The sequence below is a fragment of the Cariama cristata genome, unplaced genomic scaffold (genome assembly GCF_000690535.1).
Source record: "Cariama cristata isolate BGI_N322 unplaced genomic scaffold, ASM69053v1 scaffold13720, whole genome shotgun sequence".
Taxonomy (NCBI): Eukaryota; Metazoa; Chordata; class Aves; order Cariamiformes; family Cariamidae; genus Cariama; species Cariama cristata.
This window is the reverse complement of record NW_009595344.1, coordinates 7,598-31,784: the sequence shown is the minus strand read 5'-3', so window position 1 is coordinate 31,784 and position 24,187 is coordinate 7,598. Positions and strand designations below refer to the sequence as shown.

Below are 24,187 nucleotides of genomic sequence, written 5' to 3'. Positions count from 1 at the left end.
TAAGACATGTGTTTATTTCTGAAGTACAGGGGAAAACCTAAATGGCTTCCAGTCTGTTGATTCTTTGTGCTCTTGAGCTGCCATTAGTGTTGACTCTGGTATTGTAGCTGTATTTCTGAGGAATTCATGTATGCCTTCGGGAGCCTGTGGTCTTGCTCCACAGTGGTTGGTATTTTAATAGGCCATAAGTTGCCAGTGGCAAGTTGTCCTGGTAGCAGTTTCTAGATAAATGAGGTAGGTACAGATTTATTTCTTATTATTATTTTATTGCAGGAAAGCTACATCTGGTAGTGTTTCGGGAAAGAACCCATCATCTCCCTCATATCAGAAACCTCCCTCACTTCAGGGCCAGCCTGTGTGCTCGCAAGCCTGACAGTGGGATGGTGGTGAGCTCTTGCAGCATCCACCTGCGCGTGACTCTGTAAAGTCTCATCTGTGCAAGGACAGACGGATGTGGCTCTGTATGCAGCCTCCCTTTTTCAAACAGGATATGTTCTGCATCCTCCGTGGGCTGCTGGCTCTGTGCTGGGCTTACAGCCTGCTCTGAAATGGGTCAGGAATTATTTTGTAGCTGTGGCTAATTATAATAAAACAGAAGCCTTTAGGAGTGCCCTGGACCAGCATTTGGGTCTGCTTGTTTCTTCTGTAACAGCCTGTGACCTCCTATCAGTAATCCATGCTGTAAAGGTAATTATTTGAGGTGTTATTTCAGGTGGCTGGATGTATTACCCCACCCCAGTACCAGCTGCTTACCCTGCAGGATGAGAAGCTTTTTTTTCTTGCTGTTTATTCATATTATGCCTTTATGCATGTGCTGGGAGACACGATACACATCGTTATCGTAACTCCGGACTTGGCATCATGATCTCTCTGGTACCATACAGTGGGACTCAGCATCTCATTTTAGTGCCTGGGTTTGAAAGGCTCTTCCCACTAAACAGACAGTTGTGCCTGTGTTCACTGGATGAACAGCCTTCTTGTTTGGTGTATTTTTAATCTGATGAGCAAGAAAGGGAATTGTTTTGCAGGATTCAAAATTGCTGATCTTCATGGATGTCATTTTCACGTGCTTCTTGTGGCTCTCCCGTATAGCTCACTTGATGAGGAAAAGATCGAGGAAATGGGATGGGGTTATGGGGATGAGGAAGAAAACGAACAGGAAGCACATGGAGACTAGAGGATTGGGAGGAGGCAAGTGTGGAAGAGACAGGATGTTCTAGATAAGTAATAGCATGTACAGTCTGTATAATGGATGCTTTCCCTGCGGATAGAAAGTAGCTGAGCTGGCAAGAGGGCAGGATTATGCCTTTCCTTTGGCTGAATGTATCATACTTCATTGGTGAGAGGAGGCCTTGAAGGATGCCCCATGTTGTAGCAAGAGACGGGACCGAAGCTAAAAATACTTTTACTGCTGTATGCCGTATTCTAAATAAGAAATGAACCCTGTCTATTCAGCCTGAAAGCACTGAGGGTGCTTACATGGGAGGAAGGAAGACAGTATATGGATTTACTGTCCTGGAAGGGCTAGAAAGCTGCAGCACTAGTTAGCAGTGCAACTTTAGAAACCCACAGAGACCATCACCCCTGCATATGATTGGTAACTAGCCTGAAATGGGCTCTCTGAAATAAACAACTGCAGCTAGAAAACTTTCTTTTGGGATTACTGCTTCCTAGAGCTGCATGTTTGCCTTAATGAGGCAAGTCCCTTCTCTTGCTTTTCAGTGTACCAAATGTAGAAAATTAAATTTAAGGTCTTGTTTAGTGCCTTTCAGAAATTACCAAGCATTATACGCCAGTTTGGCTTTGCAATGGAAAAGCAGATGAAGGAACCCATACTAGGAAACCCCATGAAAGTGGTGTAGCCTCAGGGTTTCAATTTGGGGTAGTTGCATACCTCCATTTTGCTTCCAGAATAAAACTTCATATGAAATGACTGCGGCAAGATGTTTCACTAACAGATATTGGGTTAATGATCAACAGAGGCTCCTTCAGGCAGCTGCCACATGAAAGATGGGTCAGCATGCGCCTACGTGTGCTCCTGCCTGCCACTGGACTTTCCATTCCTCCTGAAATGCAAGTTGTGAGTCTGAGGAGTACAAAACGAGGAGGCCAGAGCAAACCCTGCCAAAGGTTTCCAATTGCCTTGTTCTCCGTCCAGTCACTTTTGTTTCCAGTCTTTAAGGGATAATATTGCTCATCAAAATAGAAATGCAAATGGCCAGGAGAGGGGGAAGGAAATGCTTGTCTGGAAAAACTCAGGCTTAGAGAATTATTTTTTTTCCCCAGCCTTGTATTGGACTCTTTTAGACTTTATCCATGCTTGAAACAGCAAAGTTGAGGTTGCGTGTGGTATCATGGTTTTCAGTGGATTTCGTTTGCATGGGTATAGGTTGTGGAGAGGGTTGCTGGCTTGGTTGTGTTTTCATCATGCTTTTTCTATTTCTCTTGCTAGTTCCTGTTCTTCCCATTATCGCCTAGGCTGTGCCTGCATCTCACAGAATGAGGGAGGAATCTAGGATATTTATAATTCAGCAATTTTTCTAGATCTCTTAATGCTCCATTGCCCTAGAATGGAGCAATAGCATTCATACTTTGACGTAGACTTGCTGTACCAGGTCAGCCCCAGCTAGTGCAGTGTCCTGTGTACAGACTAAGCAGCAAGGGTTGTTCAAAGGTAGTTTGCTTGCTTCTGTTACAGATTAATTGTGCAATAACTCCTCTGTAGAAAAGCTCTTTTCCTGGCTTCTGTCAGCGGCCGGTTATGGTTTATCTCATACTTTGGTAACACCAGGCAATTGGGATCTGCATAAATGTTGAATTGCTTTCAAGTGCAGTGCTGCTCATCTTATGCCTGCAGTAGCCTGCAGTGCTCCTTACCGCAAGGGAAACTGTGTTGTGGGGGAGTGTATTTCCTATAACTGTTTTTTACATTTGCTGCCTTTCTGCTTTGCTGAATACCCTTTTTCTGCTGTACAGGGAGTAGCTGATCATACTCTGTTTGGCCACTGTTCTCTTTAAGGCCCATTTCTGATGTAGGTTTATAGCAATGGCTTCTGCTTTCTGTGCAAGTATGTCTGTTTTTTAAAAACAAATCTGCATGTTGTCTTCTTTCCAGAGTGGTGCATACACATCTCCAATGTCATTTGCTCTCTCTAGGGGAAAATCAAGGGCGTGTGTCTGAATACAGCTCGTAGCAACAGCCACAGAGGAGGTAAAAACTGTGATCCTCAGAAACCCACTCCTGGCAGCGGAGCAGTGGGAGCCTATGCTAACATCTCCCAGGAGCTTAACCAGTAGCAACTGCTGTCACAAAGTGCAGAACTCTCCTATATTCTGCTTTTAACCAAGATGCAATTATGAAATTACTTTTCTCTGATTAGGACAAGTTGCACTGAGATATTGGTCTGTCTTAGAGAATTGCGTTTGTCTGGAGCTGTGGCTCCAGAGGAGAGAAAGCAGCTATAACTGTTCTATTTCAGACCTCTTTCACTCCCTTCTTCCTGGCTCTGACACACTCCGGAGTTGGGGCAGCAGAAAAGGGAGAATTGGGACAGACAGAGTATAGAAATCCCAGCGTGTCACCACCAGTATGGTGACAAGTCAAGGGGCAGCAGGCTTTAATCAACAGCCTCTTCTAATTTGCAAACCTCTTCTGCCGAGTAGCCTTTTTGCCGATAAACCCTAACAGCGATAGATGTTGATGGTGGGGATGGAGGTTCAGGGAGAATGTCTTTGTACCTTGTCCTTAAAACCAGTGACCTGGTTTGCACTGCTGAATGGTGCATTTATAAAGGAACCATCATAAAGCACCTGTATTCATCGTGGAATGAAAAAGCTGGTGTTAACATATAAAGGGCTTTCTGCTGGACTGTTGTATTGGTTTTGACTAAATGTATACCATATAGAAGTGACTCATAGGGGAACACGTCTGAGCACGGTAGGGTGTTACCTCTTGGGTAACTAAGCCTACTTTTAGCACTGGAGTTGACTTCAGGCAGCTTATTTACTGAAGGGCTCTTCAGCGTACTTGAGCCAAATTGCAGTGATATTACATGGTATTAATGAAATTATTCCAGAAACGAACTTGGCCTCATGTGCAGGTTAATTGGTACTATAAAGACTTCTCTGGTACAGCTATATTGGCAAACTCTCCTGGTTGAAACAGGATTGATATTGGCAAAAAAATGTCACTTAACTATTCTGGCATTAATATGACTTCACATGCTGTAAGTCTGCCTTAGAGGCAAAAAGATTTGTCTCTGTGTACATCACTTGTGTTAGGGATGTTGTTCCTAGTCTTGGGTTGATTCCCTTCAGGGTTTTCATTTTCCAGATTTACTGTCCCAGCAAAGCTCTGGAGCATTGAGTTGATCCATGTCTTGTTTTTTCTCACATGTGTGGATTTTTTTTGTTTTGAAAGGTAGCTTTCTTTTTCCTTTGTAAGAGCATCTTGTTTACAAACACAGCATTCTTGCATCATGGAGTTGTAGCCCTGTCTTGTACCCTGTGTGGTAGGGATATTGTCAGAGTTCTCCTTGGTGGAGTTTATGTTGCTGTCTTTCTTTGCTAGGAGTTTAAATTTAGTCAGCAAAAGGCAAATCTGGAATCTCTCAGAATGACAGCTAACACTTAGGGGATGAAGAAAGTTTATAAATATATCAGCAATGGATAATCAGTGAATCTTCATTTTACATCTGTGGTCTGCCAGAAGTGAAAAGGCTTTCTAAGCTGCAGTGTGATACAGATACACTTACTGACTCTGAAATATGGTGAGTTAATCTACCTTAATCTTGTAAGAATCTATACAGAACAAACCTCAGAGTTTTTCTGAAGCATTTGGGACCTTCTGAAGCTTTAGTTCCTCTGTCTGTTAGAACTGCAGGGGAAATTTGAATTGTGCTTTGGCTAAAGGGCAAACAGGCCCTGGAAGAGTCAGGATTTTTTTTTTCCCCCACTTTTAACTTTTGTGGATTTTTTTACTGTGCAATTGACTCAGCAATGAGCCCGAACACTCCCTCCTTCTGTGCCCTCCGTCACCCAGTAACATGGAGGTCCCTCAGCTGGGGTTTGCTCATCCCCTGTAACTCCAGCTGACTTGGCAGGAGGCATAGGTAAGAGTTCAGGAGCCCTCCTTAGTTAAGTTGTCCCCATGCCTGTTTTATGCATAGAGCACATTTGATGCAGTGGTCATAGTTGTGGAAAATCAGTTCTGAAAGGTATTTATGCCCAGAGTCGGACGTGTTCTTCAGAGCGTGCTGGGTGTGAACTGCAAGGTAGCCCAGTCTTCTGCAGCATAGGTCAACCAGAAGAGCAAGAGGAATAATGCATCTGCAACCACGGGAGGAGGAGGAACAATGCATCCCAGACAGGCTGGAGAATGCAGCACCAACGTACGGCAGCCTGAGTGTAGCAGCTGGTGGCTGACCTGGGCAGACTGAAGTGAAATCTGCAGTGCAGACCTGTGCTTGTTTCTTCTGTAACTGAAATCCCTGTGAATTTACTTAGGAGAGGAAAGCACTGGTGGTGGGCTTGGCAACCTGGCACATGGTTTGTTCTTGGCTAATCCAGCTCCATCGTAATCTATCAGAACAATAGAAGTAGGAGTTGGTGTGGTGACTCAGTGCATGATCGGAGTTCAAAAAAAGCAATAACGTCTTTCAGTGTTCAATGCGCACGTTATTGCAGACTTGTGTTTCAGTAACTGAGTCATCTATCCAGTTACTCCTTTCTTTACACTTCAGAGTTTTTGGTTCTTTGCTTGTGATGTTTTTGCTCCTGGCACATGTCCCTGGCCTCTGACCAAAAAGAGCTTGTGCTCTGTAGATGTGGCAAGAAGTCCTTGGATATGTGCTACTTCGGGTTAGTCTGTCTTCAGCACAGTCTGTAACAGTAGATGTATTGCACAGCGTTTACTGTTACAGTCCCTTCTTGTCCTTGTTTTCCTGATGTCCGACTTTTCTTCTCTGCTTCAAGATGACAGAATGTAAATTATAAATACCTCAAAGCAGACTGACTCTGCTGGGCATGTCCTGCCTCTAAAGTGCCATGTACATGTCCCTTGTTGCTCTGCAGCTCAGTCTGTTAGAATTATTTCTCCTTGCCTTCTCCCTGCTCCACCCTTGCTTACCCTTTCAAAACTCATCTGACTTGTTCTATAGCTTAACTTTTAAAGGGTCATTATTCTGTGAATTTCTTTCTTCATTTGGCACAATTTTTATTTCGTTGTGCAAGTTCTGCTGTAGCACTCAGTCCCCGACTGCATGATTTTAAAAAATGATTTCATTTGTTTCTCATAGTATTTTTAACATAGTTCATGTTAGGAGGAGCTTGAAGGTTTTAAGATTTAGATACAAGGAACGGTTGGAAATATTTATTTCTAAGATAAGCCTCAGTGCTAGGTTTTAGAAGCCCTGGATTTACCGGAGAGTGTGGCTACCCAGTGCAGTGATCTGGAGTGCATGAGATGGAGTGCACTGGAGAGCTCTTGCCTACAGGACATTCTGGACGAGGAGCAGGATTTTGTGTCTGTCACTTGTAAAAGACACATGTCTGGATGCACGTGAGTGGAGTCCGGGCATAACTGAATTACTGCCTTTCAAAGAAGCTGTTAATACACAGCTAGGAATGCTGATGCTGGAGGGTTTTCTGCTGGTGATTGACTGACTGCCACCCCCATTCTCCAGTAGGTATTATCACTGCCTGGCTTGTACTGGTGGACCTTTATCAAGATTGATCACTGCCTTGGAGGGAACTGTAATATATGGTTCAAAAGCTGTGCTTCTATGGAAATAGGCTTCTTCTGGAAATAAGGTTAAAGCCATAAAAACTCAAATCACTTGCCTGCTAGATACCAGCTTATTCATGAGGAGGATTTCTAAATCATTCTTTGTATGCTGTTTTTATTTCATGCTTGCCTTGTTTTTGCTCCAGTTCTTTTCTTGCCTGCTTTTCTCATACTTGGTGCTGTCATCGTCATCCCCTGTCCCTGGGTGAAATGGTCTTGACTGTTCCTTACCTTGGCTTCTCAGCTGTGGCTGAAGTTTCTTCCATTAGCTTTTTTCTTTCCTGTACAGTTGCCGTTAATCCTTTTTCCTGTATTTGTCTCTTCTCCAGTCAAACAGGGATTATGCAGGCTGTGCCATTAACTGCGTAAGTGGAATCTAGTTTCCTGAGCTGACTTTCCCCTACTCTTCCTTCCCCATTCACTCTTCCCCCACCTCCCCAGCTGCCAGCAAACAGCAGGAGTGGATAAATGTCCATCTCCTGGCGCGAGGCAGAACTGAGCAAGCATGGCGAAGCCCTCCAGAAGGGTTGGAGCTTGCTTTGTTTGCCCCAGAAAAATGTTGGATCGTGTGAATGCTTCATTCTAAAAGTGCTGGTGTTCGAATTTGGCATTTGGAGAGCCCATACGTAGTACCCTCTGATGCGAATGAAGAACTAAATTAATAGGTGTAAGCTGATGCCAAGAGGGAGATGTGGGGAGGTGTCCTTCTCCACCATGGGTCATTGGAATGGGTTTGCTGGGAATTTAGAAGTTAATTTTGCGAGTAGGTGGTAGATGTGATGACCTTACTGCTGAATCCTTGTTTAAAACACTTGCAGTGAAACATCCAAATAAGACTTGTTTCAAATGACAAAGGCTTGCTTAGTTCTTAGTAACACAGTCTGCATCATCTGTCTCTGAGCCATTTTTCCATCATAACTGCTAATGTCTACTACACAACAACCAGCACTTGTCAGCTGGAGAATACAGGGTTGTTTGCAGTGGGGGAGATGTCCAGCTCATTGGGTTGGCAGTTGTTCTCGTCAGTGATGTAAGCCCAGTCAAAACAGAGTAACTTTATTGTTGAGAGCTACTCGCAGCCCTTTCTGTTCTTCTGCTCAGAGAAGGCAAAACCCCTCCGTGTAAATAACTTGCCGTAAAGCACGTGTACACCTCCAGGTTAAATTGCCTTGGATTTCCATGCATTGTGCATCCAGGTGGATTTTATGATGCTGTATGGTGTTCCCCAAGGAATATAGTGTGTCACCTCTAGTTCTTGGGATACGTTTCCGCTGAGCTTCCCAGCACCTGGCACTTACTGCTGCATTGTGTTTGCTTCTGCTTTCCACCTTTGTTTGGCCTGCATGAGCTTGACAGCAAGATAAAAAAGATGACAGCCCTAAGCTTTTACTAAGGTGATACGTTCCCACGCTGCTGTTTGGTGTGCTGTCTGCCAATGGTGCATCTTGTTCGCTGTTGATTTTCTCTCTTTTCCTCGCCAGGCATCTGGATGGCAAAGCCTCAGAGCTGCAGTTTTCTTTAATAATACGAGTGTTGCAGTGAAGTGCCCTGTCCTAAGCCCATTATTTGGGGGTACCTACAGGTTCTGGATCATATATCTAAACCAGCTAATGGCTAAATGAAGGCTTGCTTTCTATTTTATATATATATGTTCACCCACCTTTGTATTTTCTGTGCTTTATAGGCAGTGATTAGGCCCTCTGTCTGTAGCAGGACCTGCTGTGTTAGTGGGATGGTATAAATGTTGGCGTGCTGTGAACGCCATGGTGTGAATACTGGTTACTGACCTGGGCATCTTTAGAAAGTCAGTTTTGAAACAGGTTTTTCAGGGACTTTTTGTTGCCCTTACCAAAGGTCTCTGCTACAGCTTTGCACTAGATAACCTGGTTAAAATAGTAACTATCTTCTCTGGAGCGTAATGCAGGATCGCTCCAGACTGTGCCAAGCTAAGGGAGTGTCAGTGATCCTGCTGTAGTTCACCCTTCGGAAGTGCTGGGGAATAGATGAGGCTGTCTTAATAGTGGGTCTCTGCAGCTGAAAGCAGAGCTGTGTAAAGAAATGCTGTAGAAGATGTCCTTCAGATGCAATCTGCTGAAATAACTTGATTTTAGTGTTTTGGTTTTTTTTTCTCTTTCCCCACCTCTGATTGAGGAGATTGTACCTACATCACTGAGGTTGTGTTACTTTCCTCCCCAAAAGACTCACTGCTGGCGTGTCAGGGCCCCTTCGAGGGCTACTTTTCAATCCGTCGCACTGAAATGAATCTGAGCTGGGAGTTGGCTTGCTGACCTCTTTAAAATGGTGTTATCTTTGTTGTGCCTCATCAGATCGAGATGCTGCTTCAGTGATGTGCTCCTGCATGCAGTGGTGAACCAGCGAGGAGGATGTGGGTAACTGTCTGCTGCAAGCAGGCAGGAGGATTAGTTCTGCTTGAAGGGTCTGACACAGATCCACATCTCTGAGAGAGGGGACAGTGAGCATGTGGGTTGGGCATCAAAAATAGGAAAGCTTGCCCTCCCCCTTAGTGTAGATGAGGAGGAGGAAATCTGAATAAGAAGCTCTTTGTGTATGCTTATCTATATACTGTCTGATTTAGCCTGAGGTTTTCCCACATCTGCTCCCGTGCATGAAACATCAGACTGAGACACACTGCTCTACTGAAATGTTTGACTTAGAAAGCTATTTTTTCTTGCCGCTACCCTCCCAGTGAGCCTGTGGCCTTTTTATGATGTTTCGTACTTTTAATTGTCTTACATGTGACTACTGCCATAAAGTAAGGGTGAAGCATCTGCTTTTCTAAATGTTTCAGCAAGGCTAAACTGTTTCAGCGGGTTGTGTATTTGAAGCATGATACCCAGTTGGGTGCAACTCAGCTTTGAGTCTGTAAATAGAAGTTTTAATCTCTGTTCTGGTGTTTCATTAGCTAGGTTTTCATGTGGGAGAGAGGCCCATGGTAGCCCAAGATAGCATGGGTCATATACGTGGCCTTTTTCTGGAAGTGTTTGCTTTAGCTAACTTGCATTCATAGTGAGCTTTGTGGCTTTCTGTAACAGTGCTACTCTGTCCAGGGCACTAGTCAGTAAACATCTCTTCTCTAAAATCTGTTCATCGTGTGTTCCTCCGCCTGGCTCTAGAGCTGCAGTAAGGCTGTGTGTGAGATCTGAACCCAAAGAGGCCTTGGTGGCTTCACCAAGCACACTGCTACTCCTGTAAAAGTAGGTAAACTGGTGGATCGCTGCTGTGCATCATTCCTGTTACTTGGATTCATACCACGCTATGGTGAAACATCTAATTGCTCTTTTTCTGGTAAATCTCTTAAAGGGTCGGATGGTGGCTGGGGGATGCAGTAAATGATCCCTTCTGGCTGGTCAAGGAGCTGGAGGTAGATGAGCAGCTCCAGGGTTGGAAGACCCTGAGAAGCACTTTCTGGAGCTCCACTTTTCACAAAAGCTGCCGCAGGATTGCATTGGTTTATTCTAAGGAGGTGTATTTAGGTCTGGAAGAGTAATTACACAGCTTGGAATAAGTCTCAAGTCAGAAGAGGGCAAATCTTAGCTTGGCAGGAATTCAACATTCTGGAAGTCTTTTTTGCAAAATGGTACAGACAGCTTTTTTAAAATAAAACTTCTGAAGACCCATTGAATTGGCACCTAGTACCAGGCATTGGTCTGATCTATTTCTGGTTCTCCAAATACAGAGTAAAACTTAAAATTAGACACTTCTGGTTTTAAGCTGTTAGTTTCTGCTTTGCTTTTAGATGCCTTGTGATTAGGATGGAAGGAAACGCCTCTCAGTGCTGCAGCCCTCACCACGCATCTTGTGTGGTTTTGGTTTCTGTGCGATGATTCCTAATTGTACATCAGAGAATATTCTAGGGCTAAATACAAAACTGCTCCTCATCTGAGTCCACTCTTTTTCCCTATTTTAGTGTTCTGTAATTACCACCCTAATGATAGCTTGATGGGAGGTAGATAGACAAAGCCCATTACTTCCACACATGCCATCTTTTGGAAATGTGGAACTAATTTTTTGGAGTTTGGTTTGAAACAATAGTGCTGTCGCTTGCTTGTCTAACAATACAGACCCAGGTCCCACCCTTAAAGGCCACTCTTTAAAGTAAAAAAGAAAGTTGAAAGTCATTGTTGAACGGTTGTGAAACTTGTGACTGGAAAACAGCTCTGCATCTTAACTTGTAAACGACTTTCCACCCTGTGCAGACTATTCTGAAGACCTAAAAAGCCCCAAGCTATGCCTGCACCTGCAGCTCTGGTTTGTGTTCACGGTGCTGTGGGTAACATAACCCCCCCTCAAATCCTTTTCCTAATCCCTTGCGCCATGTGGTATCTACAGCAGTTTTGGAAAGGCAACATACATCTTTAATAAGAAGCAGAATGTGTGTTAGCAGAGCTTATGCTAACAGCAAATTAGCTGTGAAGGAGCTCTTTATTACTAATCAGTACTTTTTGCCACGTTTTGAGGTAATTAGCCCTCATTGGACTTAGCATCCAGCAGATGCTTAATCATAGCTGCACAGTAATAGGAGCGAGAACTCACGAGTGAGGAAACTCGCATGCTAGAGCAGTTCTTGCCGATCCTAGTGACGAAGCAGCTGCGGGGAGCTGGGTGCATGTGATGGGCTTTCGGGAGCCGGAGCTTAGTCACTAAAATATTCACTTGTGACAGGAGTTAGAGCTCTGAACTGCCTTTGTGAATGAGGTTTGCTGCAATGAGCTGTTGTACCTGTCTGATCTGAAGATCATTCGCTTGTAGCTGCCTTCCAGGATTCAGCTTGAAGCTCCGGTGTTAGCAGAATTAGCGTTAGCCTTGCTCTCTAGATAATAGCGGTTCCTTTTTAAAGACGACTACTGCTGCTGAAATATTGTTTTCTGCATCCCATGTAGCTTCCTTGTGTTTCTGAAGTACGTGTGTTTGCAAGCATTTTTCTGTTCTGTTGAATTACTTCCTTCATCTGTATCTGAGTTTTCCTTCCTTTAGGTCATTCGAGATACCTACTATTAAGTCAGGTTTAAGGCACCTCACATCTGAAATGTAACTTGCCTAATTTGGCTGGCTCAGTGAATATTTTATTACAGGCAAAGCCTTCTTAATCCCCTGGAAGTGTTTCTCCTCCTGTCGGAAGGAGATGGAGTGAGTTGAGTGGGGCAATGAGAACCAGATCTCATCTTGAATTAATCCCAGATTCAAAGGTATTTTTGGCACTTAGGTGCCTCACTTTTCAATGAATTCAGTAGCTGGCCATAGGTCTGTCTGGAAGGTGTTGAAGTTCACTGCCTTGAAGGAATTGCTGCCTTCTGTTTTCCCACATTTTAAACAGGGATGATCAGCCCTTATCTGCATTACAGAGGATTACAGGTTTCAGTTATTTGTCAGCTACTTCTTTTCTGTTCTCTCCGTTTGCCTTGGCTGGCACGTTCAGGTCCCACAAAGTAGCTCAGAGGACTAGCAAGGACCTCCTGGGTGAGGATCCAGTCCCTGGTATCTGTCCTGTTGGGCTCATCTCGAGGTTGCAGAAGGACTTGTTGGGCTGTGTGCTGGCTTCTGCCCCTTCCTTCCCAGGAGGAGAGTTGAAGCAGTACCAAGACTGATTGTTCTCCCCTTTGCCACTGATCTCTTTGGCTTGCACCGTGCCTGGGTCTGATGGTGGGAAGCCTGCCTTTCCCTGCTAAAGCAAACAGTTTATCAGGTGCCCTCTCCCCTTTGTCCTATGCTAAGAGAGATAAGAGATGCAAACTTGCTAGCTCGTAGCTGTCAAAAGTGCCTTCGCTTCCCTCCTCCCTGGCCTCATTACTTTGAGAACTTAATTGGATGAGGGCCAAGCTCTGAGCCATAAACGGATCAGGTCCTGCAGAGGCTCAGTAGGGAACCAAAGCCCCAAGGAAGAACCCACACACCTCGTTTCCAGGCTCCTTTGAACTGGCCTCCTTTGAAGGGTGAAATCCAGCTTGAGGGCTCTGCAGAAGCCAAAGCTATACTTGAAGCGATTCCTGTGCTCGGGAAGGCTTCTTCTCTTCCTCCTGCTGGCTCAGGCTATGCCAGAGCCACGTCCTACTCTGCTTGCTCTGGAGATCAGAGTAGGCTGCTCAGAAGCTGTGCAAGCAAAAGCACCTCCTCCATGGCTGAGACCACTTTATGGTCTGAACCCCCCGCATGATTTGAAGCACTGTGTTCGCTTGGCATGGTCCAGTCTGCATGCACCCAGGAACATTTCCATGTGCATTTTTGTCCTCCTTTGAGCTGGCTGTCCTCACTGGCTTAGTCCCAGTGTACGATGCAGGATGGCTGCCTGGGAAGGACAAGTTGTCCAGGACACATAGCACATTTGCTGTACAGAGGCTATACAAAACAGGCATATAGTAGGAAGATAAGCTTGCGAACCTTCAGCCCGGTTCAGTTACAGAGGTTGTCTCTGCCCAGGCTGGACAATGAATGAGCTAAACTGGCTAAGCAGGAAATGTCAGAGTGCTGTTAACGGCAAATTCTGTTGATGAGATGATTAGTCTTCCCTGTAACCTAGGTGGATTTTACCTGTATTGACTAGTGAAAAGTTTGATGCTAACATAACACCTTTGTGTGGTGCGGTTTCAGGTGGTATGGAACAGGCTGTGTTGTAGAGGATCTTTACAGGCCAGGTTGCCAGTCGTTAAAAAAGATATTTAATAGTCGGGATTGATTTGGCTTTGTACCTTTATTTGAAGACTGTTTTTTTTGGGGGGGGTTAATTTTCATAGAGAGGAAGTTCAGGAAAACTGTGTCCGCTGGAAAAAGAAATTCACCTTTGTGTGTAAAATGAGTGCCAACCCAGCCACAGGACTCCTGGACCCCTGCATCTGCCGAGTATCTGTCCGTAAGGTGAGCATCTACCTTCTGCTTCTGGCAGGTTAGTACCACCAGTGTACTGGTGTTGGGTACTAGCTGCTTTTTGGCAGCAAGAAGAATTGCATGGACAGTGGTGGGAAGGAAAGATTGTTTGGGCCAGGATGTGACTCGAACGGAGCCTCTCTCTCCAGCGAGGGTGGGAGCGACCAGGGTGGTGGTAACCCTTGAGAGACAGAGGTTTGTGAAATCCCGAGAGCAAATTCCAGGACTGAGTAATGACTTTCCCCCTGTTTCCCCAGCACATATAATAACTGCTTTTCCTGTTTATTTTGTCTCCCATTATAGGAGCTGAAGGGCGGAAAAACCTACTCGAAGGTAAGAGCACAGAAAGGGCAGATGTGGCAGAGTGATGATGGTCTTGTCTTCTGTTAGTGCTTTATACCCATTAGAAACCAGTGGCTGCTGTGTGAAGCAATCTGGAGAGACGGTCATTAGTTCTTAGTTTAAGCCTGAGTTAAGTAATTTCCCGAAAAAATCGACTTGCTGGGACAGGATCCAGGTTGCACTGGATATGGATTTGAGAAGGGGGTTGGGAAGATGATCTGCATGTCCTCAAACTTTGGGGAAGTTCTGAGTCAGATGTGAACTCTCTGGCTTCTGGCAGTGTCTTGCTAATAAAGAAACAGACTCCAGTTCTGTTCTCCAGAACACAGCAGCCAGCTGGGGTAGGCACCTCGCTGCCTCACAAGTGCAGGCAGAAACCTACAGCAGAAATCGCTGCCTTCCAAAGCACAGGAGACAATCAGGCAAAAACCAGACGGGTCAGCAGCGATGTTAGTTTTGGTTTGCTCCCCCCAGCTTTCTTGCCTGTGCTATGGGAGAGACAATGGGCCGCCCCCTTTCTCCTCTTTGTGCTGGATCAAGAGACAATGTTGGCTTAGAAGTTGAGCTCGCACAGAGCCCGAAACCATGTTTGTTTGAAAATGAGTCACTGCTGCTAGTTTCTAATAAACAGATGTTCAGGTCACGCACGACCGTGTAAGAATTTCTTCTAAGCGATATCCTTCCTGAGACCATGGAAGCAACTGACTTTGAAAGGTGAACGGCACTCGCTCCTGTCTACTACTGTGCTGCATGGTCGAGGGCAATGTTGCTGCCCACACAGTTCCTTTTTTGTTACTAATTAGGACGTGGTCTCTAGGGCCATCAGTTTCTCTTTCACTAAATTCACACTAGGGAGGAGATTATTCCTCCATTCTGCAGAGCTGCCTGTCCAGGGAGAGCAGCCTAGCTGGAGGAAGAGACATGCCTCTGAATCAAAGTAAATGCATCAGCCTGTTCCTCCTGCAGTGTCAATCCTTAAGCTTCTGACAGTATTTGGAAATGCAGAATTACAGGAAGTGTGAAAGTATGTCTCCATGGTGGAGTTAACCTGGGCTCTTATTCAGGCCATGTTCTAACCTACTCCATTTTCACTCAGGCTCCAGTTGTGTTTAGTGGCATTTTGAAAGAGACTTAGTTGCTCCAGCCCAGAACTTGAAGACCAAATCTCAAGTATTTGTCATCTCTTGGGCTGGTATCTTGCTTGGTCTCCTGTGAAGAAGACAGATGCGTTCTCCTACGATTAAACAGAAGATGACCCGAACATTTTGGCAGCTCAGAAGCAAGAGCTGTCACACCAGACAGGGTGATTTAAGCCTTGCAGTCTTGCCCTGTGGACCAGGCAGGCCCTCATGGCAGAACTGGATGACTTGGGATTCCTAATATTTCTAGCAGAAGTCTGTGGTGTATGTCCATGCAGCTATTTTCCCATTCTAAACAATGAGTTCTCAACTTTTTAAACTATATTAATTCAGCTGAAACCTCCTTCGGTCGTGGCAGCAGATGTAGAGGAAAATGCAGCTTGTGAATGCCCTTTTTACCTGGTCCCCCTTCAACAGGGACTGAGAGTGATGGAGCTGTTTGTGCTCAAGGCAGAGTTTCCATCAACTCGTACACCTTTTGGTTTGACGTTAATGTCACTTTGGTGTCAGGGGTTATAGAGCGGAAGCCAACAGGAAGGATTGATAAAGCGGAAACTCCTTCCCTGAGCTGGAAGAAACACCGACAGCCGGCTGGAAAACTGAGGAAACTATTCTGAAAGGTTGCATCTGAAAACATCCTTTTGTTAGGGGATCCTTCCTCTATATACTGGGAGTCTGCTTCCTGAGAAGAACTTCTGACCTCAGCACACTGTATGGGTCACTGGAGGGTTCTCCCACACTCTGTCCTACAGTGTCAATCTTCTTGAAGTTAGTGCTGTGGTGGATAAAGAGAGATCTGGGTCTGGGCCATTCCTGTGCCCTGTTGTTCTGCTGGTGTGGTCCCATGTCTCCTCTGTCCTCCAGTTTTGTCACAGTGATGGATTGCAGCTCCCTCTACGGCTTTCTCCTGTCCTGTTTATCTCTAAGAGATAAAAATACACTGTTTTTTCCTTATCGGTGAATATTCAGCAAGCAGTGTAGCCCTTGGCTAGAAGAGACAGAGGAACATCTACAGCAAGGGATGGAGGAACACTTGCATGAAGGGAATTCTCAAGAAGGGAGAAAAGAGGGAGAAAAGTTAGGTTATTTTTTTCCTTTTTTTTCTGAAGAAAGGTTCCTGCTCTATCCAACTTCTTTTTCTCCTTTTCCATCAGCTCTTGTTCCCCTTTGAGAATGGGATAGAGGAAGCAGCTGTGCTAATCTTGCTGCTGTCTTTCCCCAAATCATCTATCTTGTGCAAACTGTGGTTTAGACTTTTGATTTGGAGCAGTGGGAGCCAGGGTTGTTACGGCAGTGGCTGTGGTTTGTGCTGTGACTCCCTATCCACTTCCACAGTTGACAGAGCACCACATTGCCTTAGGATGGTGCTACTGTTTGGGGCTCCCGGTTCAGTTGTATCATCCAGCTGTCAACACCAGGGCAGGAGAAACGTACTGCAGTGCACAGAATAACAGCTAGGTCTGAGCTGCTGCTTCTCCACCTTCTCTAGTGTTCTCGTGGAAGCTGGCGTGTATGTTGGAGTGACGCAGACTTTCCATGCTTGGACCATTTGGCTCAATATGGGGTATGGTATCCCTTCCTGATCAGATTAGATGAGACACGACTTCTATTGCTTAAGCTCTGTGTAAAAGAAGCTGTAACTTTTTCTTTGAAACACTGTGTTAACACACCAGGAATTAGAGCAGAAAAACAAAAATACTCATCATTGTGTTTGTCTTTAGTCTAGAGGCATTGGTACCCTCTTTGAATTTGCCTATGATCTTTACCTTTCTGTCACCTTCTCTATTTGCTTCCCTTTTGTTAAAGAAGGTTTAAAGAGCTCACAACAAAATCTCTCCAAATATTTCTCTTCCCTTCTGCCTGTCAAACATACCGCTTGCTAGGTGAATCTTAACCGTGTTGAGGAAACTTTGCTCCAGGAGTCCCCCAGCCCAGCAGCTGCATTTGTCGGGGTGAGACATAGGCAGTTCTACGTGGCTCTGGACTTCCAGCTTGCTGTGCTGAAAGTCTCAGCTTTGTTTTTCAGGACAGTCTCACTTTCCTCTGTAACAATATCCTTTCATCTCCTGGTTCACATGCTCCACTGCATTCTGGGATGGCCTGACACAGAGTGCCTTATTATGTTTGTGTATGTGCGATTCTGTTTTTTCCACATCGTTGACCTAGTGCCCTCCATGTCCTTCATTATGCAATGGCTGTGGGCTGGTTAACGCCGTCCTGGCCAGCACCACTCCTGTCCATCTTTCCTCCATGCGGGGCTGGCTTCCTGAAGGCCTCTGAGTGTCCACCTGGCTTGGGATTAGGAACGTGAGCCTGCCAACCCTCGAGAGGAGGGGGTCTTCCACACACAGCTATGACTCTGTGTGTACCGGCTCCTGTTTCTGCCCTTGCTCACAAATGCGCTCTCTTCCTTTAGTCTGTGTGACACCATGTATCCCTTATTGAGTAATTTTTGTTCTCTCCCCTTCCCCTCCATTGTTTTCTTGGCTACAGCTGGGCTTTGCTGATCTAAATCTGGCAGAATTTGCAGGCTCTGGATCCACTGTCCGTTGCTGCTTGCTGGAAGGATATGATACTAAGAACACCCGACAGGACAACTCCATCCTAAAGGTACAGCAGCTAGTACTGCCACAGTGGAAAGCCTACTATTGAATTCAAAAAGATCACAGCCAGAGTGCACTGCCAAGCCTCAGAGAAGGTCCTGTTATGTACAGAGAAAGGATCTTGCTTTTATGCTGTTTGTCTGACTTGGGAGACTTCCCGTTATCAGATTTGCCCTTTGATATCTTGGTATCCATTTGGCCGAGCGATGACCCTTGGTACCCATCAAAGAAACCATGAACAGGAGGGTGAAAAAAAAGTTCCAAGTGTGTTGTCAGGGTAGGCCAGGCTGGTGTACTGCTGAGCCACTGCAACTTGGAGTTACTGATGGCAGTGATTTGGGGCAGGGAGGGAAATACCTTGCTAAATCCCTGAAGCTGATTTCCTTTGGAAAGGAACTAGGTCTTGCTAATCTTTACACCTGGCCCTTGACCTCCTGACTGCTGTGAAGCGAGGAGCTCACCACAGCATGGCTAACGATGTGCTTTGTCCCCCCTCTTCAGGTCACGATCGGAATGTCCCTGCTCTCGGGGGACCCCTGCTTCAAAACGTGAGTTTCTGGGTGCGCGCCCCATTCTGCGCAGACCAGGACACCTGGTTCTTTTGCAGTTCTCTGCTGGAGACTAAAATTGATGGGGAGGTGGGAAAAAGATGCCCTTGATATTGAGAAGTACAGGGGAAAGCTTGAAACTGGTGGTCTGGATTGTTGACTCAGCCAGAACAGCATAGCCGGCCTGTGCTGTTATCTGGTTTGTTCTCTGCTCTGGTTTTCCCAGCTTGGTTATTGGTTGTGCACAGTATTATCTCTGCTAGAGTCAGTTAGGTTTTGGAAACCAATGGACATTGATGAAAAACTTCATGTTTTGCGTGAAGGATAGAATTTCTCATAGCTCTGGGGTTGGTTTCACTGACCTCCGAGAAGGGAAAGGTCAATGAAGAAAATGGTCTTGGAAATGGACGCACTTCAGGACATATCACTCACAATAAAGGTCTTGAATTGAATCAGCAACAAAAATACTGCAAGGCTGAAACGTTTTAATTCTCCTTTTTTTTTTCTACACAGACCCGGGTTCACAATTTGTATTAATTAGCAGAGAAATTGCAATAGTGTATTCTTTAAGGCATCGTGATAGGAAAGAATAAGTACCGTTAAGCTATGAAGCAGTTTTATTGCGTAAAGAATTGTCGGGGGATCAACTAACAAATATACTGGCAGCACCTACCTTCATACCACGTTGGAAGACTCTGCAGTCCAAGGCAGCCTGCCATAGTGTGCTGTAAGGTGTGTGACTATACACGGCAGGACTGCCACGTGCTGACAGAAATATTTTGTGTTGACTCCCAACAGTATGAGAGAAGAAAGCTTTACCTTGTGGGCATCTCTTGTAGCAGTGGTATTCTGGGCTAAAAGGTTTAATTTTAGGAGCTAGCTTGAAGTGTATAAATTAGCTTGCATTCCTGTTACAAAATGTTGCATGATTTTTGGTAGGTTTATTTTGTGAATGGCTTTCCATAGTGCTACAGGATTTTCTGAGACTTTCAAACCCTAAATGCAGTGTCATCTGATTCTGAAAAATTTCTGTTTCAGAGGGAAGTGTGATAAAGAAGTTTTGGATATCTTAAACCATGACTTTATAACAGTAACAGATGTTTTAAATCTAGGGTACTAGGATGTCCAGCAATAATGTGTCTGACAAAAATACCTGTTGCTCCTTCACTCTGGAAGCAAGTCCCACTGTTAGAGTGCCTGAAAGTGATACAGAATTGGATATAAATATCCATTTAATATAAGTAGGGTCAGTCTGAAAGTTAAACCTCCTAATTTTCTTAAAGGATTTTTGCAGTCATTCGCATTTTTTCCTTACATGTTGACAATGTGCAAATGTCTAAAAATGGAAGCTTTGCATGTAGAATAGTCCTTGATCAGTAGAGCTTTTGATAAATGGCACTCATTAGAGGATTAGGCAGGAATTAAACTGTGCTGGGAAATCACTTCCAAGCACTGACTTTCTGCAGCGCTCAGATGAGCCTTCTCCTCCTGGGTGTCATAGAGGCGGGCAGAGCAGCCTGAGCCAACAGACCCACGGGCTGCTCTGACAGCTGCTGCAGGAATAGTTTGCTTGATTAAGGCTGTAAATGCGTTATTAACCTGCACAGCAAAGTCCCCAGAGTACCCGGGTGCATGTAAATCACCGATAACGTGATTAGGGAGGGTTTTTTCCTAGCGAAGGCATGCTGTGGGTTTCCTGAAACCTTTACAGCTGTTTGGCTGCCTATATAAAATATTCTCGGTGCTTTATTCTTTCTCCGAAAGTACTGTAAAGCTCCTGTCATTTGGAGCTCTGAGGGAAGATGCTACATGAGACCAATAAAAGTTTTTCTTTCTCACTCTTTGCTTAAAAAGCATAAGATGATCTGTTAGTTCCAGTTCAGAGTTCAGGCTATAGGGAGGTTAGAGCTCCAACAGGAATGTTCACTTTGCCACGCTGCATGTGCCGTGGCTTCCACCCAAAAACCCTTCTGGAGGAAGGGAGGGGACTCCAGGCACTTGCAGCTCTGCCCTGCAGTCAGCATTTACAAAGGGATGTTGGGAGCACGTAGAATAACCAGAGAAATAATTTTGACAGCTGGAAAAACACTTTAGTGTTGCTGAAAAGGAGTTTAATTGTCAGTTAAAAAATGGAAAGGTTATTTGATCATTGTAAAAGTCTATCATAGGGGGTAGGGGTTGCTAGGATAAAAAGGGCTCGTTTGACCTGAGTCGGAAAGGTGTAACGAAAGGGTGCTGGAATTGAGAGCTGAACAACAGCAAACTGATTCCTGTTTGCAAAGCCATCTGGCCACTGGACACGTGTTGGGGGAAAAGGGCAGTTCTGGATGGTCTTCTGGAGGACAGTGCAGGCTCTGAGCTTGTTGTCCTGTATAAATGATTGAATGGTCTCTTTTTGCCTTAATTTACCTCAGAAACTTGCTTTTTCTTGTAATGAAGTCCAGATGCAGTACAAGGTAGAGAAGACCTGAGTCTTGCATGTAGAAAAACAAAATCCGATGTCACGCTGTGCCGCTAGTCACAGAGGGCTGCCAGCTTTCCCCCACCATGAAGGGTGGGGGAGACAGGAGAACCCTTCTTGACAGAGCAGAGTGGGAATTGCTGGTGCAGTGGGGTGATTCCCAGTCCCTGCCTGACAGTTTGTAATATTCTTCGCTTCTGATTACAGGCCTCCTTCCACCGCCAAATCCATCACCATACCGGGACAGGACTCTACTTTGCAGCTGACCTGTAAGGGTGAGGGAACCACAAGCAGCAGCAGCAGCAGTTCAGCCACGATTGGCTCTCTGCGTCAGACCAAGCCAAGAACTGCCATTCTCAGCTCAGGTATGAATGCCCGTCCTGGAGCCGTGCAATGCTTGGCTGTGCCTGGATGCTGGTTTGTTTTTCCCAGCAGTTGTAAGCACAGATAGTCTTTAATTTTTCATGTTTTTCCACACCCATCCTCACCCCTCTGTTCATTAAGAAAAGTGAGAAAAACAAAACCATCTATTAAGCGTAACTGAGGAGAGGAAGGATAAATCTTTGCCACATGCATATTTCTGTTAGTGGAGATAAAGCAATTTGTTCTCTTTGCTGGGGATTTAATAATTCATGCATTGCAGTCATCCCTGCTTTCTACTGTGTTCAATGACACTTAACATTGTTCTCCACTCAGGTATTCTGTTGCTCAGACTTAGCTTCTAGAAAAGTTCCTCTGAAGGTTTTAGAGGTTGGTTTGAGGTCTAATGGCCTTGTTCCAGCTGCTGATGTGGATTTCTTTGGCTTCTGTATAAGCCCGTTTTCAAGGGCACTGCATTTTCCCATAGCTTTTTTTCTTTCCCAGCACATTCCAAATGTGCAGGCAGATACACTGCACCAAAATAGCGCTGTAGTCTCATCACCTCAGTGACTTAGCACACTGTACAAGTGCTCTTAAAAAGCTGGCTAATGTGTTACACTTGTGCACTTTTGGATAAGCTTCCTGCAAGGGACACAAGCAGGGGCAATAGCAAAGGAGCAGAGCTTATGCTGAGGTTTCTGCATCAAATCCGGATGTGATTTAAAGGGCATGGGCTGTCTCACAAGTAATAGAGAAGGGGAAAGGTAGTAACAGGAGAAGCACCCAAATGGAGATTTTAATACTTTACTGCCAATGACCATTTGATGCTTTCTTGGTCTTAGCTTAATGCTTTTAACCATGGAGAGCTTCAGACACCACCTCTCATTCTAGATCCTTCAGGCCCCAAGAGGTGCTTGTAAATTTGGGCGCTGGATGCTAGAATTAGTGATAAACTTGACAGAGAAGCTCATTATTGTCTTCTCTACTCCCCAGCTGCTTCTAAGTTCTGTGCTAGCCTGTACAGCAGGGCTCTGCCAACAGACTTGCCCTTTCCTTGATCTAGTGTCCCAAGATCACCCTCAAGTCCAAGGTGATCAGCGGGCAATCTGCTGGCTTGGTCACGGTGTAAGTGGAGTGCCCTGTTGTTCCTTGGCAGGTGTCGCAGAAGAACCGGATCAGAACCTGTCCAGCCCAGAGGAAGTCTTCCACTCAGGGCACTCACGGAACTCCAGCTACGCCAGCCAGCAGTCCAAGATCTCCGGTAACCATTGATCCGCACTGCTCGGCCAGCACTGGCCCCATCCATTTTCTTTCCTGGAGTGAGCTCTTGTGAGAGTGATTTGCAGCCATCTCTCTTGCCCTGCTCTGTAATATCAGTCTCCTGTTTAGTCTCTGCACATGAGCTCATAGATGTAGGTCTAAACCTCTGTATATGGGAGCAGAAATGCTGGTCTGAAGCTGCCCTGCCTGTTAACTGTATTGCCAGGAAGGGGAGAAGATCTGGTTTGCAATCACTCTGTGTTTGCAGGTTACAGCACGGAGCATTCCCGTTCTTCTAGTATGTCTGACTTGACCCATCGCCGGAATACCTCCACCAGCAGCAGTGCGTCTGGAGGGCTGAGTATGACGGTGGAGTGTCCTGAGGGAGAGCGGGACCACAAACTAGAGAAGCCACCTCGCCCCCCCAGACCAGCTCTCCTGCTGGATAGACCCTCCCGGTAAGTAACTGCGGAGCAAAGCCCCTTCTCTGGGAAGGCGAGACAGAATCTACTCCTTTGTCTTCATGCAGTGGTAGATTGGATTGAAGCTACTGAGAATGAGGCTATTGCCAAGAGAAGCAGGATAGTGTATGAAAGTCTGTGTCTTTAAAAGCTGGGTCAGTTTTTCCTTTATTTTCTCTGTCCAGGAGGAAAAAGGATTCAGTGGAGAGTCACCCAACCCGAGTGGATGACACTAGGATCGATGCTGATGATATAGTGGAGAAAATAATGCAGAGTCAGGACTTTACAGATGTCAGCAATACTGAAGGTGAGAGGAAGAATCTCAAAGGGGATGTCTGGGCTGTTCCTTTAGCAAGGCTGCCAAGCTTTTACAGTCGGATCTGATCTGCCATGGACTCCCTTCCCCTTTTGACAGCAATTTGCTTTCAGTGCTTGCTAGGTGTTTCTGTGGTAGATGAACAAACCATGTGGATTTGAGAGCTGCACATCCATTGGCAGATAGCGTTTGCTGCTATTCTACACACTACAGCAAAAGTTGAACAGTAGCTCAAACATACAGAGTGAGAGAGGAAAAATACTGATTCTTCAGTGCAGTGGAAATCAGTTGTTATCAGCTGTCTGTGCTGCTCTCATGGCCTTCCTCTAGGGTCAGCCCAAGGGTATGTATTAAAGTAGGAGAGCACAGCTGGAGGGGGAACAGCACATCTCTGCCAAAAGATGGGAAGAAAGATGGGTCACAGTGTGCTGGTGAGCAGGTCCATCTAAGAGCCTCAGAAGGGGTTTTCTCCATTGGAGTCACAGCATCTGTTAAGAGAAGACTAATAATATCACTGCATTTGTTTTAATTTCCCAGTTTAGCCTAGAAATCAATCTTTTTCATCTAGTTGAGGGTTTTTGGTAAGTTTTAACTTCGAGCCTAGCTTGTTATTCATGCTTCTATAGTTTAGCATTAGTCACCTTGTATCATTGCACATAGCAACACTCTTATCATGTGGGGATTTACACCTCACTCAGCATGGGTTAAAAACTGGGCTGAATGTAGCCACTTCTCACCAGCAGAACAGGCCGAGTTTCTCCTCCAGTGAGCCTACAAAAGCAGCGTGAGGCCCCACATCTCATCTGTTCAGATGTATTTAAGCTGACCAAGAACTTGAATCAATGGGATTACCTTAAAAGAAGCAGCTGGAGGAGTATCACTGAAATAATTTCTTTGCATTTACTCTTCCAAAGCTTAATGCTGTGGTTGATTTGTGCATGAGGCTCTCTTTCAGAGCAAGAAGATGAGTTCCCAGGGGCTCTATTACTGTGGGAACAGCGGAAAGCATGCACGTGCATTCACAGAAACACACT

At 45.3% G+C, this 24,187-nt stretch overlaps 1 protein-coding gene across 1 annotated transcript in view; it reads left to right on the top strand.

Annotated features, from left to right (window-relative positions):
• The window catches only part of FAM102A (family with sequence similarity 102, member A), a 33,809-nt gene that overhangs the window by 8,052 nt on the left and 1,570 nt on the right, over positions 1-24,187 (top strand). Inside the window, exons 3-10 of the mRNA XM_009701738.1 lie at positions 13,534-13,654; positions 13,967-13,996; positions 17,638-17,754; positions 18,249-18,295; positions 20,964-21,121; positions 22,273-22,377; positions 22,645-22,834; positions 23,023-23,144. Coding sequence (XP_009700040.1) covers positions 13,534-13,654; positions 13,967-13,996; positions 17,638-17,754; positions 18,249-18,295; positions 20,964-21,121; positions 22,273-22,377; positions 22,645-22,834; positions 23,023-23,144 — 890 coding nt within the window. The remainder of the gene's footprint in view (positions 1-13,533; positions 13,655-13,966; positions 13,997-17,637; positions 17,755-18,248; positions 18,296-20,963; positions 21,122-22,272; positions 22,378-22,644; positions 22,835-23,022; positions 23,145-24,187) is intronic.